At 39.1% G+C, this 20,542-nt stretch overlaps 1 protein-coding gene across 1 annotated transcript in view; it reads left to right on the forward strand.

Annotated features, from left to right (window-relative positions):
* Positions 1-20,081, forward strand: part of BTC (betacellulin) — a 43,016-nt gene extending 22,935 nt beyond the window's left edge. The window contains exons 3-6 of the mRNA XM_005856618.2: positions 6,911-7,028; positions 13,313-13,459; positions 15,122-15,217; positions 17,273-20,081. Of these exons, the coding sequence (XP_005856680.1) occupies positions 6,911-7,028; positions 13,313-13,459; positions 15,122-15,215 (359 nt within the window). The 3' untranslated portion in view covers positions 15,216-15,217; positions 17,273-20,081. The remainder of the gene's footprint in view (positions 1-6,910; positions 7,029-13,312; positions 13,460-15,121; positions 15,218-17,272) is intronic.
* The last annotated feature ends 461 nt before the right edge of the window (positions 20,082-20,542 follow it).

Below are 20,542 nucleotides of genomic sequence, written 5' to 3' on the forward strand. Positions count from 1 at the left end.
ATGTATTTTTAATTTTCTGAGGAAACTACATACTATTTTCCATAGCAGCTATAGGTTGCCTTTTTAGTTCATCAATTCTTTGTTTAGTATGGAGAAGATATTTAGTTTGTTTAAGGTTACACAGTAAGCAGAGTAGTCTGTGTAGAGGTCAAAAAATTAATTTTCCTCCCACCTTTTTAATGTCTTCTGTCTGGGCTAATAACCAAATTTCCAAGAGACAGATTAACAGGAGAAAATAACCAAATTTAATTGCTATGGCAATTGAGGCTTATACGCTATTCTGGAGCTAAGGAAAAGAAAAATGTTGAGGTTTGGGACTTCAAAGGGAAGGAAGGCAATTCGCATGAATATAGAAAAGCAAATGCTTAGTAAACAAATGTTTGCTGGGCCATCTTTCTCAGCAGGACACAGAGAGGACTTGGATCAAGCAGGCCTGTTGGGCTCTTCCCTGTCTATCACTCACTAATCCATATTAAACTATGTTTAAACTGTGATGACATACATCTCCCTTCCTGGAACACGTCCTCTATCAAAATTCCTTTTAGGCGATAAAGAGGGAGGATCAAAAGTTCTTCCTGAGTCTGTATTTCCCTTAATTACCAGCTTAAAATCAATATCACAAGAGCCGTATTTTGGGACAGCAAAATTTTGCTCCTCCTCATGTAACATGAATTCAGGGAGACTAGATCTAGAACAGCAGTTCTCAACCTGTGGGTTGCGACCCCTTTGTCGGTCGAACGACCCTTTCACAGGGGTCGCCTAAGACCATCCTGCATATCAGATATTTACATTACAATTCATAACAGTAGCAACATTACAGTTATGAAGTAGCAATGAAAATAATTTTATGGTTGGGTCACAACATGAGGAACTGTATTTAAAGGGCCAGAGGGTTGAGAACCACTGCTCTAGAATGTGTTGTTAATCACCATGCTAAACTGCTAAAATCATGTGGGAAAATCAGAATGCTGAATATAGGAATGAAGGAAAGTTTGAAAAATAATAGCTTAAAGTCTAAATAAGGACAAAAGTTTTTGAGAAAGGAATTAATGAGGAACAGGAGCAAATTGTCTCTATTGACTAACCATGTGACCTTGGGCAAATCACTTAAGCTTTCAAAGACTCGGTTTTTAACCTGTAAAATGAAGAAGTGAATCAGATGATCTTTGGGAGCAGTTCTTACTTCTAAATGACTTTATGAGTTTAAGCATCCCATGTTTAGTTTACCACTTTCTATTTTGAGTGAGGAATTTATGCATTCCACCAATACTTATAGGCAACTATTATGCAGTAGGCTCCGTTCCAAATACCAAGAATGTAGCAATGAACACAATGGTCAAAGATGAAATCAGAGAGGTTATGGGAAAAATAAGTAATGGGTAGTGTAATATAGAGTCTTGTGGAGAAGGTTAAAACCTTCAACTTTTACTCTGAGTGAGTTTTAATATCATCCATCTGGTTTCTGTGTATGCAGATTAGACAGTTAAAGGGACAAAAACAGGAAGACTACCTACAGATGGTTGCCATGGAGACTACTTTAAGCCTAGAGATGACATTGGGCTTAGATCAGGTTATTGGAGATAAAGGGACAATTCTGCAAATTCAACCAGTTGAATTTTCTGATGAATTAGATGTAGAGTAAAAGAGAAAGAAGTCAAGATAACCCCAAAATTGTTGGCCTGAATAACAAAAAGAATGTAGATACAGATTTACTGACATGAGCAAAGACCTGATTTGAAGAGGGAAACCAGGTGTTCCATTTTGGAAGTGTTAAGTTGCAATGCCAGTCAGATATCCAAGTGGAGATGTTAGTTGGGCAGTTGGCATTGAGAAAAGAGATCTGGGATGGAAACATAAATTTGGGAATTGTTAGCTTAAAGGTGTTTCAAGCCAAGAAACACTGAGGGAGGAAGTGAGGAAAGGAGAAAAGGTGAAAGAGCATTGAAGCCCAATGCATTGCAAAATTTAGAGGATGGAAGAGCTGAGAAAGAACCAGCAAAGGAGAATGAGCAAAGGAGGCATCATAAGCATAAGAATTCCATAGTCTGCACTCAAAAAACAAAAAGAAATACAAGTATTTCTCCTGTCCATTGTTCTTTTCATTTGCCTCCCACCTATGAATAATTTTAAATATATGCAAATACACTCTCACTTCAACACTAGATTTGTTTTTTCTTCCTTGAGAGGTATAGAAAGAAAAAGGGCAGCTCTAAGTGATGGCCCACTCCTGTCAGGTCAGAATGGTTAGCACAGCCCTCAGGTTAAAAGACATGCTATAGGGTCCGATTAGCCCTCTGTACAAGCATATTCTGGCAGCACAGGAGGGGTGACAGCACATCTGAGATCTATTTTCTATTCTTCTTGTCTTGGAGCAAACTTTTTTCACACTTTAGGAAATGGCATTGGATGTAAGACAAATGGGATTCCTCAATTACAGTAAATGTCAAATTTTGCACTTGAAGGGCATCATGATTTTACATTCCCCTCCTCAGGGAGATCATTACAAAGATAAGAAAAAATAACTAAAAATATATAACTTTCTCCCTCACCTTTTGGCTTTAAAAAGTTGTAATATTATGAAACTCCCACTGGGAAGATGCCTGGAAGCCAAGGACACAAGTTTGAAGCCTTGGGCTCTCCTTCACAGACAAAGAAGAAACGTTTCTCTAAACTCTGCTGGGACCCCTTAAACTCTTCTGTGCCCTGGGTGTTTCCATCTTGAGGTCAGGTCTCTGAGTGGGAAGATGAATTCCTAGGTATTTGTTTTTCTTCCTCTCTCCTTGTAAACACTTGTAGGACATCTACCTCCGTATTGAACAGCCCGTTTTAAGTCCCCCACACAGACATTTAACTATGTGTCAAAATAGGGGTCACATATACTATGAGGTTATGAACATTGTAATGACAATTACAAAAGACATTGTAATAATAATTTTACCTTACTTTTAGAGTTGTTTTCAGAAGAGCTGCTGATATTAATATCATTACAAAATCATTACTTAGATTTGTACTAAGCACTATTGGAATAAGTAAGTGAAGGTTTTATGAAAAATAGAACTAATGTTTCAAATCTGAAGAGTTTTCATCACCAAGATATTACAAAACCTGTTTTGGCTTGAGAGAAAGAATCATGTACAGAAAGACCAAGGCACAATGCTGCTTAATCAAAGCATCTATCAAATTGAGGGAAAATCCATATTTAAACAAAGTGATTTGGGTGTCTGCTATATTCCTACACTTGAGTTTGGCTAAACAGAATCCATTACATCTCATCTAATTATCCATATCCCCCACGGAAGATACACTTCTTGTCTATCTGCCCATGTAATCACAGAAAGAGGTTCTTACTTCTGATCCCTTTTGCTAACTCCTAGAATCAGATTTTGACATACACTGACCTGCAGTAACCCTTGCGATTTCTCATTTAATTGACATTAGAATCTTAGGGATGTGGTGTCTCCTGAAAAGATTGAGATATATTACCTGTGCCCATCCAGTTAAGAGACTGCTGCAACCTGGCTCACCAGTGGATGTAGTTTTCCAGTGGAATTTTGTGAGACAGACTCACTCCCAGAGGAATGTTTTGGTTTTTGGCATGTGGGTTGGAAAAGAGGAAAGTGGGAGGAATAAAGATCAATTAATTCCTCCATACCCAGAATCAAGGGAGGCTTTAAGCCCGTGACATGTTCAAAACCATGCCATTCAATTCTCAAAAGAGAAACCCAGTACATGGGACTAATTTTACTTTTGTCATAGGATTGACTTTTTCTTCTTCTTGAGACACATTCCTGGACTGGAATGGTATAATTTTGCCATTCCCCACCTATCTCATCAGGTCTCATGATAGGCAGAAAATGTGAGATTTCACAATTGTTCAACTTTCAAATGTGACCTTCGTGAACTTTGATGAAAGCAACTGGGATTGTAGATGCATTTCCAAAGGGGCAACGCTGGTCAGCCTTTAATTTCCAAGAGAGAGAAAGAGAGAATCTCTCTGGCTTCAGGGGGGAGGGGAGCAGTATGTGTGAGTTATTTTTCTTCCAGGTTTTAAAGTTCCATAGAGAAATCACTGAATATTTTCTGCCTGATGGCATGGAGCTGTTTTTAAATCCAAATAATGCTGTGAATATTTAAGAGCAAGCTTATTTGGCAAGGAAGAGAGCTCTGTGAGGTATGAAAACAGGGCCTGGCAACCATTTCCCTGGCACAGGTGCGTGTTGCTGGATGAACCGAGGCTGATCAAATCACTGCATCCAGCAGCTGCTGTTAAGAAGGTTTGGGGGATCCTGGTCTGTATGGTGCTTATGAGACTCTGACTATGTTTAAAGATGCACAACGACTAAGTGACTCAGTCGAGGTCAGAGCACAGGACGATACAGCTTACATTTAAAGCCAGGTGTGTTTTGCAAAGTAGAAAAGACCTTTCTGGAGCACAGCAGATCTGTCACTAAGTGTTATTGCTTCTTAAATTCTTCTCCTTGCCCTCTGTTACCTGCGGCAGGCCTGCATCACGTATGTCTGTGTGGCTCAGCTGTGCCTTGGTTGACTGCTTGCACTGGTATCTTTCTACTCAGATCCAGTCTGCACTCTCCTGTCTAATACATTTATAAAAGGCTTCCCATTTAGCTTTTACATGTACCATTGAATTTATTGCATAAGAACCTTCTTCAGCTCTCTCCTGCCTTAAATTTCAGTGCAAACACTTCTGACAATTTGAGTTCTCTAACTTCTATTCACAGCCATCTTTGTCTGCTCCCCTTCATGCCCCTTCCATGGTTCCTATTAAATCTTCCCCTTGCATGAGCTTGCATATTCTTGACCCTGACCTTTTGACCTTGACATTCTCCGTACCTCACTTGCTTACTCACCTCCTCCTAAATAAAAAAATCTACATGTCCCAGAAATGTTCCCTTAATTAAATAAGCACCTTTGTACTGATACAAGATTTTTCTAAGAATTGCCAAGATTCTACAATCGAGCCATTTACTGAGGGCCTTATAGTCCAGGCACTCTGCTAGGAATTCCACATGTATTTTCTTTGAGCCTCTGAACAAGGTAGATGTTATCATTTTCGGTTTGCCGATGAGGAAGCTCAGGCTCAGGCAGCTGTATTTGCTTTCCCAGACCCATGTGGCTAGTGAAAGGCAGAGCTGAAAATGAAACACCAAGTCCCTTCCTCCCTATCCAGTGTTCTTTCCACTGCTTCCAGTGGACCACAACTGTTTATGCAGTTACTATGGTTGCTCTTGCTTGTTGTTTGCTTATTCTTGTCTTAAATTTGGTTTATTATGAGAGGGAGATAGGATATCCCTTATTTCTTTGATGTTTTCCAATGTCTACTATAGGCTCTGGAGATAGAAAGTACTTGATGAATGGAAGTTGACTAATCAATTTATTTGCCAAAATACACAGATCTTTGCCTTTGAGCCAATTTGCACTTATTTCTGGCAGAAATTTCAGTAAGAACCCCATTGATTGGCACGCATGACAGAAATATCTGGCACAGACCAGCAGTGAGCATGGCAGGTAATTAAGCCACCAAACAAAACCAGGTCAGCCAGTTCCTCAGCAACATTCTGCCACCCACTAAAACTGTGACCTGGCATCGCAGGCATTTGCTGTGTGTAGATCATCAGAGCTCTTTGCGACTCCCCTCTGGTGGCCCTGAGCAATTATATGTGCTCATTACATAACATGAAGGAAGAAGTTTAGCAGTCTTTGCTAATAATAAAAGGATTGTTTGATGTCATTGGGGTGGCAGGTGCCACACCAAACCTAGTGTGAAAGGCCCTCCAGAAGCGAACACTGTGGTCTTTCTGGCTCCACAGGTGTCTGACTCCTGCAAGCTGCTGGTCATGACATGAATATGGGAATCCGACCCTGGGCTGGGCCTGGCTAGTTAGCTGCTCTCTCTGGGTGTGAGCACATGTCTGCTGTGAATCCACACAGCCAGTTAGCATTTCTGTACTGTTCCTCTTGACAATGTTTATTTATTGAAACTTTCCATGATGAGAAAATGGTTACATATTACTGTCCCAGGTGAATAATTAGGCAATCACTACCCTAAAGGTGAGGCAAGAAGGTCAGGGCAGTGCAGGATTGAAATCCTGGATGGGAAGCTTTCAGAATCTTCCTCCTTCTTCAGGCCATGAGCATCCTTCCAGGGGTCAATTGAGAGAGAGAATCTCCCACTCGGGAAGCATGACTTCTGGGGGCCTCAGGTGCAGAGCAGATGACAGCCACCCGTGAACAGCTGGCTCAATGGAGTGCTGAGTGGAGGGGTCAAGAGCATGGACTGTGGGGCAAGATGGCCCATGTTTCTCCCCAGGCCTGCTTAGTCCTAGTTGTGTGATTCTGGAAGGTGCCTTAGCCTCTCATTAATAAATAGGAGGTTTGCTCATTAATAAATAGGACATTAGGATGCTGTTTACTTCTAAGAATGTTATGAGAATTAAATGCATTCATAAAAACAAAGTATACAGACCAGCATCTGGTTTTCAATAAGTGCTTTGTAAGTGTTTAAATTAAAACAACTTTAAAAAGGAAAAGAAAAGCATACTTCTCTCTTCAATGCCACCAGCCCCTCGGCTCTGATAATCTTCATGAAAAGAGTAACCTTTTCTCTTACCACAACTATGCTCTACCCTTTAAACAACACCAATGTTTCTGAGAGGCAGAATGTTCAGAAATCTAATTAAAATATGAAATGTTCCCACCACAGTTCCCATTATACAATCTCTAGCGTTATTTTGGAGCCACAGAAGTGTAACTTTTATCCCAGTGTAGAGAGGAGGAAAGAGAAATGGGAGTATATTCTACAGAAAACCTGGCAGTAAAGATAAGAGTATACTACTACTTAGAAATGTGTTTTTAAGGTGAGTGACTTATTGAAGTTTTTCTTATTTTTTAGCTACCACCACACAATCAAAGTGGAATGACTACTTCTCTCCATGCCCCAAGAAATATGAGCATTACTGCATCAATGGGAAATGTCGCTTCGTGGGGGCCCTGCAGACACCCTCCTGCCTGTAAGTGGAGCGCCCTGAGCCTGCAAGCAAAGGGGCGCGGGATGGTGCTGGCCGGGAGCTCCGCAGCTCTGGCAAGTCTGAGCTAATCAAGCCATCTGCCAGCACAGAGACCCCTGGTCCCACCCCAGCCACTTGTTCAGGGGCTCCTTCCACAGGTGCTTATGGAGAAACTGGTGCACATCAGAGGGTCCTGATTTGCTTGCAGGCAGGGCCGCGTCCTCTACTGACTTAGACAAGCAAGACTGTTTCTGTCCAGTGTTGAGAATGTTTTTTTTCTCTTTCACTATAGTTTTTATTATTATTATTTTTCAATTTATTTTATATTCAATTTATTATGTGTTAGTTTGAGGTATCCAGCATAGTGGTTATATAATCATATACTTTACAAAGTGTTCCCCCTATATCAAGTACCCACCGGCACCTTACATACTGTGACAATATTGTTGACTATATTTTCTATGCTGAGATTTACACCCTTCTGGCTACTTTGTAGCCACCAACCTGTCCTTCTGAATGTCTTCATCTTCCCCCTCCACCCCCCAACCTTTCCCTCTGGCAACCATCCGTCTGTTCTCTGTATCTATGACTCTGTTTCTGTTTTGTTTGCTCATTTGTATTATTCTTTAGTTTCCAAAAACAAGTGAAATCATATGGTATTTGTCTTCCTCTGACTGACTTATTTCACTTAGCATAATGGCCTCTAGGTCCATACATACTATTGCAAATGGTAAGATTCCATTCTTTTTTATGGCCAAGTAGTATTCCATTGTATATATGAACCACAGCGTTTTTACTCACTCATCTACTGATGGGCACCTGGGTTGCTTCTATGGCCCCATGGTGTAATGGTTAGCACTATTTGAATCCAGGGATCTCCATGGGACTTGCTTCTGTTTTGGTGACATCCTCCTGTGTACTTCTTATAATTCCTTACCCTTAACCCATCTTGTGTCTGTGGTGTAGTGGTTATCACATGAGCCTCACACAAGGGCAGGAAGAAATTAACCAAAGAACTTATATGCATACATGCATAACCCATGGATAGACAATAGTGCAGTAAAGTCCCAGGGAGGGGCCGGAAGTGGGGTGGAGGCAGTCAACGGGGGGGAATATCTGTAATACTTTCAACAATAAAGATAATTTTTTAAAGGGTGCTTTTAAAAGCTCAATTTATCTCCCATGTGTTTTGAATGGAAACAACATTTTCTGGCATTAGTTATGTGGTTTGTAATTCATTTAAATATGAAAGAGTTTCTGCCAAATTAAAAGTTACTTTTGCAGGTGTCAATTAAGTGCAAAGAAACCCATCTTATGCATAAATATAGATTTCCAAAGCTTGTTTAATAGGACAGGGAATTGGGAGAAAAATCTTCACCTGTTAGTACATTAAGAGTCTAAATTTTAATTTACTCAGGCACAAGAAACATTTTTGCATAATTTAAATATTCATTTTCTTCTAAAGAGATGTCCCTCTAAAATGCTCTTAGAGCTTACCTCATAGGGTAGCAATGTGATTTCTTAAGTATAATTTTGACCTAAAATTCATAGAATATTTATATTCTGTGCATTTCCCCCAGCATAGTTTTTGTGTTTGTTTGTTTTTAATCATTATCTCAGGACAGTAATTCTAATCCCTAATTTAGTGAAATGTTTGAGTCATGGACTTCTTCAAAATTTAATTATATTTAAATTTAATTTAAAAAATAAATATATAAGGATAATAATTAGAGGGGAAAGGGAATAAGAAAAATGTGTGTGTGTGTGTGTGTGTGTGTGTGTGTGTGTGTGTGTTGGGGAAGTGCTGATTTTTTTTTCAATTCCATTTAATTGCTCATTGGTTTGGGAGAATATATTGAGTCTTTTAAATATTAATGCTCATTAATGCACTACATTTTTCTAACTGATCTCTATGTCTGTACATTTATTGCTCTGTAGTATTGCTGCCTTCTAAAATGAAAACCACAGTGGGTAATCTGCTCCCTAAGATCAATCAACACACAGCATGCTCTCTTCTGCCCACTCATTTCCTCAGCCTCCAAAGCTCCTCTGATCCCGCTTTAACTTCCTAACCACATCTCCATGATAGAGTCAAATGTTCCTCTACAATCCTGCATTCCTTTGCATGTATATCACACAAGCTCTTCTCAGAATCTGCAAAGTTCATTCTCACTGGTGTTTTACATGCAACTCAAACATCAGCTCTTCCTGGACCCCTGCATTATCTTCCCTCTTCTCAGACACATTCAGGTGTTGGCTAGATGCCCTTTCTCTGGGATCTAGTCCCACTTCTATAAAAACTCTTTCCCCCTGGAGCATAAATGGTTTCTGTAAATGTCACTTCTGTGACTGTGAACACCTAGAAGGCAGGGCTCATGGCTTATTGCTTTTTGTGTTCCAGTGCCAAGCATCACACCTAGATTTTACTAGGTGCTGAAGAAATGACTGATGAATTAGTGACTGAGTCCCTCTATCATAATCCATCTAATGCTCTGCTAAGTGTCAAAACCAAGGCCTTGCCCGGGTGATGTGGCTCAGTCGTTGAGCATTGACCCACAACCAGGAGGTCACCTACTCAATTCCTGGTCAGAGTACATGCCCTTATTGTGGCTTCAATGCCCAGTAGGGGGCATGCAGGAAGTAGCTGATTCATCTTTCTCTCTCTATATATCCTTTGCCCTTCCTCTCTCTCTAAAAAAATCAATTTAAAAAACATATAAAAAAACACACAAACCAAGGCCTTAATCTGAACCAGGAACACCTTCTTAGGGGTAATGCCCAGTAGGGGGCATGCAGGAAGTAGCTGATTCATCTTTCTCTCTATATATCCTTCGCCCTTCCTCTCTCTCTAAAAAAATCAATATTAAAAACATATAAAAAAACACAAACCAAGGCCTTAATCTGAACCAGGAACACCTTCTTAGGGGTAAAATGATACTGAATCAATAGGAGATGGAAAAGCATATGGGGCAGGACACAGATTTTGGAATCAAATAGACCTAAGTTAAAATTTTGTTTCCATCAATAATAAGCAAGTTTAACAATGGATCAGTTATCTTTCCCAATTCTCAGTTTTATCATCTGTAAGATGGAATAATAATATCTCCCTCTGAAGTGTTGAGAACTAAGCAAAATAAACCTTAATAAAAATATGTATTATGGTACCTAGCACAGAGTAAATGTTTCATAAATTGTACCATGAGATGAGTGAGAAATATTGAACCTAGGCCTGACCTTTTGGGTAACTTACATGGATTCAGGCAAAACTGTCCGGCCCCTGGTGCCTATGCTATTCTGGGAACCAGAAATATCTCCTTTTGCTTGAGCTCACAGGCGTTTGTGGATTCCTGTTTTTACATAAATACCACAGTGCTTCAAAGAACTTCAAAGAACTTCAACCCTCTATCAGTCTCTTCTGGAGATTCTTGGAATGGAGATAATTTGTTTCCAGATACATAATTTTTATTTATTTATGCAGCACATTTCATTTAAGCAGAATTACATGGGGTTGGGCATTAACTTGGTAGGCAACTTCCTGCATTTGAGCCCCAGCCCCACTCGCTCAATTTCTCTATAGCTGAGTTACTCCGTCTGTAAAATGGGTTAATAATAACAACTACTGCAAAGGTTGTTTTTAAGAATCAATTGAGCCCGGCCAGTGTGGCTCAGTGGTTGAGCATTGACCTATGAACTAGGAGATTGAGGTTCGATTCCCAGTCAGGGCACATGCCAGAGGCAGCCAATCCAGGATTATCTCTCGTCATTGATGTTTCTGCCTCTCTCCCTCCCTCTCTCTTCCTTCTGAAATCAATAAAAAATGTGTTTAAAAAAAGAATCAATTGAGTTAATACTTCTAAATCTCTTAGATTTGTGTCTGGTGATTATTCCAGAAAAGTGATTCCCAATCTGACTTTGCAGAGTCCTCAAGGGTCATGGGCATCTTTAAAAATTATTTAAAATTTTATTTCATGGTTATTAAATCTCATTTGTTTAGTTATTCAGCATTTAATAAACATCTACTGGAATCTTGTACCCTTTGCCTCGTTTTCACCTATTAAAATGAACACCAGCACGTAGGTTATTATTGGTTTGATGAGAAGTGAAATAACATGAGAGCCACTATCACTGGTGAAGGTTTCACCTTCTAGCATGGTTCACTGGGTTATAACTTTTAGGGAGGGCTACTGCTCACTGAGAAATTCAACCAAAGTGTGATTACACCGCAGGATCTGAAGTTCATAATTAGAAAAGCATTCTAAAGAGCATTAAGTAATTGCTGTGTATTTTACAGGCAAAGTTTTTGTTTAAAAATGCCACCTTTAGTGAATTTGTTAGAGAAACATTTAAGCTAATTAGAAGAGACTATATTTGTAAGATTTTAATTATGACCTTTAAAAAAAGACTCTTAAAAACCTTCATCCCACATATGCAATTAAAAGTGATTTTACCCCCCAGTTCCAGGCCCATGTACAAGAGATTTTTTTGATGTTTTGAGATATTTCTAAGCTTTCTTTCCATGATTTTAACCTTGCAACAAAGATACCCAATTCTCTTGAAGGAAGCAGTTTTCTCTCATAGGTCCTGGGGTCCTTGTGCAGTAGATGGCATTGTCTTTCTCCTGTGCCTGCATTGAGCCTCACCTTTCAACTCAGGGTTGAGATTGCGCTTGTTTTTGTGTTGTTGTTTTCAATCTTCACCTGAGGACATCCTCACAGAGAGGAAGGGGGGAGGGGAGGGAAGGGGGAGAGAGAGAGAGAAAGAGAGAGAGAGAGAGATTAACCCATTGGTTGCTTTCTATGATCATCCAAATGAGGATGGAACCTGCAACCCAGGTGTGTGCCTTGACCAAGAATGGAACCAGCAACCTTTCAGTGCATAGGATGATGCTCAACCAACTGAGCCACTCCAGCCAAGCTTGTTTTTTTGTTTTGTTTTGTTTAATTTTTGTAGCATTGTATCAGCTGCAATCTTGGCATTTAGGGAATCTCCTTATTTGTGGGAATTAACTGCCTTGACTTTTTGGTCAAACATAAATCATAGAACAGCCTGGCAATTCATCTCTTTTTACAAAATTAAAACTAAATCAAGCAAAGCAAATAAAACAAAAAGAGGTTGTACAGAAGTCTTTTCAAGAAGCATAATTTCCCCCTTTTCAGATGTATATAATTATGACCAACATCTCTGCATTTTGAATGAGTCTAAGGAGAAAAGGGGGAAAGTAATTGATGTTACAACATATAATTTCAGTTTCAAATGTCCTCAAACTTCTTAAATACCTTTGAAGCACAGGCACTCTTCAGAGAATACCAGGAATAGTCTCCAAATCACTGAGCCTGGAGCTTCTTGAGTGTTGCTCAGACAAGCCTTGGCGTGGTCAAATACACCCCTAACTGTAACTCAGACTTGGGGCCTCCGCTGAGGTCAGGTGAATCCTAGGACTGTATTGATAGAGAGCTGAGAGAATGAGGGGAGTGATAACTCCACTGGGAAAACTTGTTGATTTCTGGTCACTGCACTTTATTAGGCCATGGAGAAAGAGAGGCCATTTGGAAGAGAGTAGAGGGAATTATGACCAGATCTGAGAATGTGGCCTTAGAAGATCAGATAAAGGAACCAGAAACCAGGAACCAGAGAGGATAATGACCTATTTGGAGTATAGTTGGTGACTAGAAGAGCAATAGAAGAGCAGTACCTAATCTGTGACGCATGCAAGCAATAGAACTAGAACTGATGGGTGGAAGTCACAGAGAGAGAGGAATTCTGTTGAATAATATTTATGGAACTTCTATATGTAGGTAGATTTCTATGAACTTTCATGCACATTACCATTTTTGATTATATGAAACAATATAATTTTTAAATAAATTATATTAAGAGAACCTGGGCACACTGAAATTGTTCCTATTACCCTGCGATGAAATGGGAAACCGTTGTCATGTAGGTATTTAAGAGCTTGGGAATGTTGTGGAGGGAATTTCATCATTTTCTTTATTCAAATGCAAAATCTAAAATTCCAAACTAAAGTTTAGTTAATTGTCAACATCCCTATTTATTTATGTTATACATTGTGTTAATATTGTTCAACTGATGACAGATTTTCAGCAAAGCAAAGAAAAGAGAAATTGCTCATGAACATAGTGGTGTACAGCTATTTAACATTTTAAAGGAATTGTGTCCCATATTAATTCCAAGGAATGAAAACAGTGTTTGTTTCTTCATAAAAGAAATAGTAGAGATTCAGAAAACTCCCATTTTCACCTTCTTGTGTTCTTGTTTTGTTTTAACAGCTGTGATGATGGCTATGCTGGGGCGAGATGTGAGAGAGTTGACTTTTTTTACCTGAGAGGAGACACAGGACAGATTCTGGTGATTTGTTTGACAGCAGTTATGGTGACATTGATCATTTTGGTGATTGGTGTCTGCACATGCTGTCAGTAAGTATTTTTAATTTAAAATAAATCTGAGAAACTGTATCTTCCTGATTCTTTCCTTCCTTCCCTCCTTCCTAACTTTTTTTTTGTTTTTCCTTTGATTTAAATAAATCACTTTCCAGGTTTGCCATCATTTATTTAAACTATTTATAACAAAACCCACGCTATTTGTCATTTTACCGAGCACAATTATTATAGTTTAAAATCAAATTTGTATAAATTTCCTAATTTAAAGAAAACTATTATTTAGTCCTAAAGTTCATCATATTTTATGTGAGTTTGTTGGGCTAAATTAGACTCCTTTTCTCAAACTGCACCATGACAAACTAACTTTGAAAGATTGAAATACACTGAGTGGCCAGGTTATTATGACCGGCCAGATTATTATACCCACCCCCTCAGTACAATGAAGTGAATTAGTTATGCAAATAATAATAATAATAATAATAAAACCTTGAGAGTATTTGCTTAGGAAGTTTTCAATATTCAATTTTTTGGAAGTGTCAATGAAGTACTGATGGGGTGGTCATAATAATCTGGCCACTCAGTGTAAATGAACAAAACATTTTTCCCCACATCAAAATAATGAATTTAATTTATGAAAGATAATCACACTCTTGTTCTTCTCTTTTACTTTTCATTATATGCCACAACTTTGGCACTCAAGAAACACCTTGCTTTTGTCTGAGAGAGTGTGGCTTGGTATATTACTTAAGATAGTTACTTTTGGAAACCCATCAAATGGTTTGTTAGACTAGAACTCCCAGGTGGTATGCTAAAAAGTCTTCCCTTCCAGTGCTATCTTTCTGTCTTGAGAAACTAGTGCAGCCTCCTAAACTGCTGCAATTACTTCTGGTCTGCGGTCTAGACCAGAAGAGGGCGTCTCATGATCCTTTTCTTCACAGCCATCAGGGATGAGAAACACAAGCAGAGCTCCAGGGTGACTTTTATTTTTGTTCCAGCTCTGCCATTGAGTATCTTTGAAACTTTGGAGAACTTTCTTATAACATCTGAAGCCTTTAATTGTATTTTCTGTAAAATTAGAGGACTAAACCAGATAATCTGTAGGATTCTTTCTAGCTATAAAATTGAAAACTATTTTTTATTTTTTATTTTACCTACTTTATAGCAAAAGGAGCTTTTATAATGCCAGGTTCAGGACAGAGTATCTGTTGGACAGAGCTCAGAAGTGGCCTATTTTATCACATTAATTTTGAATTATACTTTTAAAAAAATAGGATTACAGTCCAGATTTCTAATGTATCTGGTAACTTAATTAACATTCCAAAAGTGCTCTTGGTTTTCTTACATTTGTTTCCAATGTGTATTATATCTTATATATACACTAAATAATGCTGTATCCATCTATTTTGTAAAATGACTTGTTTTAGAAAATGTTCTTGTGCTAACCAAACTGCATCAACACTCAGGTGCCATATTCTTTCTGTCTATAGCCATACTCTATCCCACTGTTGCTTATTGTAGCGATCAACAGAGCCTAGGGAGAGAGATGATTTAAGAGAAAACCTCAAATATTTAAGGAAAATAACGGAACCTATGCACTCTTAACAAGTGTAGAAATAAAATCATAGGCTTTCTTGATGATTAATTTTGTCTTCGCATGAACTAACAGGCCCATGCTAATTTCTAACACCATTTTCCAAGTCCCCTTCGAAGGAAAAAGAAAGAAGATATGCCAAATCTTGGTAAAGATATAACTCCTGTAAATGAAGATATTCAAGAGACTAGTATTGCTTAATGGTGAGTGTGATAAATTTGGTAGATGGGAAACTATTCAGGTGGCATTTATCTGGGAAAATGGGGCTTTAATTGCATCTAATAAATCATTGATTGGAGTTTGATTATGTTTAAAAACATCTAAAAATAAATAGAATTTTTCATAGACTCTGAAGTCAAATAAAATGTTCTCATATCTTTCTCTCACATGTTATCACAGAGATGCATGCATGTGGGGAGAGGACTTTCATATACTTTTTCTAAGGTACCCAGATCAATTGTTTTTTTAATTTTTAAAAATAGATTTTTATTGATTGCAGAGAGAAAGGGAGAGGGAGAGAGATAGAAACATCAATGACTGGAGAGAATCATTGATCGGCTGCCTCCTGCACGTCCCCTTCTAGAGATCGAGCCCACAACCTGAGCATGTGCCCTGACCAAAACTCAACCATGGTCTCCAGGTTCAAAGGTGGATGCTCAACCACTGAGCCATGCCGGCTGGGCGGTTTTCTAATTTTACATAGTTGTGTAGTTATTTTATATTTTTTTCTTCCTCATTTTTGGACACAAAGAACAGGTAGAGAGACATCTCACATTGAGAGGAAATAACAATAGTAATGTTCTATTAATAACTTCATTTATTGAGCATTTACCACATGCCAAACAACATCCTGTGCTCTTTAAATGTTGTATCAATTAGTTTCCCAGTAGGAATCACAAATCCTCTGGGATGGTCCAATAAAGAGATTTTTAAAAATATATTTTTAGTGATTTCAGAGAGGAAGGGAGAGGGAGAGAGAAATAGAGACATCAATAATGAGAGAGAATCATTGATTAGCTGCCTCCTACTGGAGATTGAGCCCACAACCCAGGCATGTGCCCTTGACCGGAATCAAACTAGGGACCCTTCAGTCCACAGGCCGATGCTCTGTCCACTGAGCCAAACCAGCTAGAGCCAATAAAAAGATTTTGATGAAGGGACTGGGGTAGGGGTGGGGGGTGGGAGTAGAGTTGAGGAAACTCACAGGAACATGGAGGCTCCAGAATCTCACAATGGCAGGAGGCTGTACCCCTCCCATGCTCACGAGGGCTGGAGTTGTGTTCTCTTGGCCCTGAGAGGTGGAGGGCCCACCAGGCAGGAGCTGTTGCTATGGAAGGAAATAGCCACTGCTGTAACCTAAACAAGGAGGGGGGCAGGAAATGGAGAAAAACACCCAAACTTTCTCTCCTTCTGCCTTCAGATCTTCAGCAGTAGCCTTCCACTCGCTAAACCCAAGAAGAACCAGAAAGGCAAGAGAGTCCTTGTGATGCAATCTCTAGAGTCAGCCCCCTGGAGGGCACAGCAGGCAGAGAAGGGCTCTGAGGGGGCAAACAACAGTCACCAGGTCGGTTTGGCTGTGATAGTGCCAAACACAACCAAGCTGGTTTAAAACGAAGGAGTGTTTGGCGCACATGAACTGACAATCCAGAGACTCCCACGCAGGGAAACATGATTTCTCTCTTTCTGCTCACTGTCTAAAGAGGTGGCTTTGCCCTAACTGGTTTGGCTCAGTGAATAGAGCGTCGGCCTGTGGACTGAAGGGTCCCAGGTTTGATTCCGATCAAGGGCATGTACCTTGGTTGTGGGCATATCCCCAGTAGGGAGTGTGCAGGAGGCAGCTGATCGATGTTTCTCTCTCATCGATGTTTCTAACTCTCTATCCCTCTCCCTTCCTCTCTGTAAAAAAATCAATAAAATATATTTTAAAAAAAATAAAATAAAGAGGTGGCTTCATCCTTGATTACTTCCTCCAATGCCAGTAGCAATCAGGGACACGTGCTTTCTTGTTCACTTTAAGCAAGAGAGAGACAGTGACTTTCCATAGATCTCCCAGCATCACAAAGAATCTCCTTTCCCAGAAACTCCCAGATTAATGGGGTACAGTAGATGCTTCTCAAGAAATTACAATGTTCTCTGAACGTATTACCAGGATAACACTAATGAATTGAAAACAAAAATTATGGCCATATAAAAAAAAGGGAGGTGGTATTCATAGTACATTTTTCTTTTAAACGCTTGCTCTTTTTTGTTTCCTACAGTCTATGAAGGTACCTCCAGGCTGGTCGCAAGCTACAAAATGCTCAACTGAAAATAGACAGAATGTGTCTCAGGAAAACAGCTAACAAAATGAATTTTAAATAATGTTATTTACTTTTGTTTGTAACAGTTTGTGTTGTTTACTGTTGTTTTTATTATAATAATAAATTTTATTATCGTTTAATAATTGGGAAAAAGTACCCAGTTAAGAAGGGAATATTATTATACTTCCACTTAATCCAGGATTTGTCACCAGGATTGCCAGTTAAATAAGAAAAAGAAGTAGGAAGGACTCTAGATCCTAGATGTTGCATTAATACATCCGCCATTTATCCAACACTTACCATGTGCTGGGAGTTTGAAATATGTTATTTCCTTGAATCCTTGCAAGAATCTCTGAGATATCTATTACAATCCTTATTTCCCATATACGGAAACAGACCCAAAGAAGTTAAATAATCTAACCCAGATTTTCAGAGTTAGGAATTGGTGGAGCTGAAACTGGAACCAAGATTTACCCCATTCAACGTTTGTGCTCTGAACCATCATTTTTGCTCCTCACACTTGGTACAACCTAACTCACTAGATAACCCAACATTTTCTACTGAACTGTGCTTTGTCATGACTCTGAGATACTGGGGCTATTTTTCTGCAGAAGCTTTCTGCAGCATTGACTTTTATTATGTTCCTTTGCTCCTTTATAAATGCTTAGAGACATGAATAAACTTTAGGTTAGTAAAGCAAACAGATTTGCCCCCTAGCTAGTAGAATGCGTAGAGCTATGGACAGGAAGTGCCTGGCAGTCATTAAGCCCCAGTTAAGTTCACTGAAGTATCAACAATAGCACTGGAAGATCTAGTTATCCCCAGGATAATGGTCAGTGGCAGCATAGCAGAGCCCAGGCAGAAGCTGGTTGTGACCGTATGCTCGTTTTTGTCCTTCTAATAAGCAGTACCTATGATTGCTCTCAGTGGAATGCTGTTGCAATGAAATCCCGTGTATACAACTATTACCTGACACCATCTTCCCAAATGCTCCTTTAACTCCCTAGTAAATTTAATAAGGACTCTTTGCAACTGAAGAAGCAAAATCTACATGTAACCAACATTCCATAGAATATGGAAGTTTCAACACTGACAGGCTGGATCTTTTATAAAAACAGATGGAGGATGTCCCCAAATTGCTGCACTTTGGCTGTTGCACCTGTCATCCCAGCAGCTCCTTTTCCAGAATCTTTGTAAATTTTATTCACAGGGTAGACGCCATGCATAAAGTGAAGTGGGGAATTGGGAGAAAAGGTGAAGCTGTATATCACTTTCTATTACACATCGTGTTTGGGGAGAGACTGAGGCTGTGCTTCTATGTAATACAGACTTAGCTCAAATATCAATGAGAGCTAAGTCAACAACTGATGTCTCTAATTCTATTTTTTTCTCCTGACTTAGACATTCTTACAACAAGATTGTATACAGCTGATTTATGTTGTATATGTTTTCTTTTCAAGTCTTCTGGACTCATTTCATGCCCTTTCTCTTTCTCAGTCTTCTTTGATACTGAGAACACTTGAAACAATGCTTGTTTGAGCATTTAAAACAAAAAAGAAGGCGTAAATGTTTCTTCTTTCCTGAACTGATATTGGTTGACCAAAGGAATCTCTCAAGACAATTCAGACTGGGGGATTTTGTTTTGACCCTAAGATGTTTATGGTGTCTTTTGAAAATCGGTAGGTCTGATGTCAAGAAAGAAATGAGGATTTTCGTATCTTTTCAAAATGTATTTATAATTGTTTTGCATATATTAAATGAACTTGGATATAAATTGTCAATATTATCAAATAATAAAATTAATTTATTTTTAAAACAAAGAAAACACATATATACTCAGGAATTTTCTATTGGTACCAGGTATTATTAAGAGAAATACATTTGAATATTACGCTTTGAAAAACTTTATATTTTATAGGGACTACCATTATTAAATTTGAGATAGTCCATTCTGACCAGATGTTTTCCTTAGAAACTAAGAACTTGGAAGTGTGGTAGACATACCTATGGGATTGTCTGCCCAACAACCTGCCCATATTTTTGACCCCACTTCCAGCATTTGGCTGGTAGAAGGGGAATACTTAATGAAGTTGGGCCAATTGGAGTCATTCCCATTTCAAAGCTATGGGCAGTCATGTTTTTCCTCATGTGGATCAGAAAAGCAAAGGAAGCTGATTAGAGAGACCAGAGATATAAGATTCAACTTTCCTGAGAGTCTGAGTCCCTAGTACATGTATTCCCAAAGTTTAGCCTCATTCTGTTCCTGTCTGTGGCCTCTATGAGACATGTTATCTTTATAATAAATTCCTCATTTGACTTGCCATTTGGGTTTCTGAAACCTGGAACAGAGATCCTAATTTTAGTGCATCATGGGGTTGTGGACAATAGTTTCTTAAAGCAGAAATAACATCCTCTATCAAACAGAATATCAAATTATGGTTTTTACATAGTGCTTTCAATTGTATTAGAGGAACATTTCTAGCAACAATATTCTACTTTCACATACAGCATTCAAGATGATAATTGCAGAACATAGGGAGCAGGGAGCTCAGCAAACATTGACTTGGCACCTACTATATCCTAGGCACTGTGCTCCCCACGGTGACAAATGCTAAGGAGAAATGACATGACCCCTTAGGAAGCTTACAGTTTAGTGGGAGGAATGGCTACTCACTGATCATCTCTATTCAATTTGGTTCTCTTAAAGGGGCTGAAGCCCTGGGGAGGGGGCAGGAGCAGGTGGAGGGGGTCAGTGAGGGGGGAAAGGAGGGACCTCTATTATACTTTCAGCAATAAAGATAAAAGCATAGAAAAAAAGAGGTGGAAGGTATTATGAGATCAGAGAGGAGAATGATTAAGGGAGCTTGGAAGGAGTCAGTCAGGCTCCTGAAGGCGATTACATCTGAACTGGGCTGGCTCCAGGAGATAAAGGTCTCTCCCCAGTTTCTGGGTAAGGGCAGATATTTCTTGGATCCTTGTCAAATTCCTCAGAATGTCTCTTAAATTCTAGCAGTGAAAGGACCAACAGATGTTGTTACAAGAGAATAAAAAAATTGAAGTAAGCAAGGTTTCATACCTTGTTCCAGAATACCCCAGGCATGATGGGGTAAAGTATACAGGCATGTGAGTTGTGAGGTGAGATGTTCCTGGTTCCTATGACGTTACATTATTAAGTGATGAGCTGTGATAGGAGAGAGCTTTATATTTCTTTCTTAAAGTAAATTATTT

Source organism: Myotis brandtii, unplaced genomic scaffold (assembly GCF_000412655.1).
Source record: "Myotis brandtii unplaced genomic scaffold, ASM41265v1 scaffold1038, whole genome shotgun sequence".
NCBI lineage: Eukaryota > Metazoa > Chordata > Mammalia > Chiroptera > Vespertilionidae > Myotis > Myotis brandtii.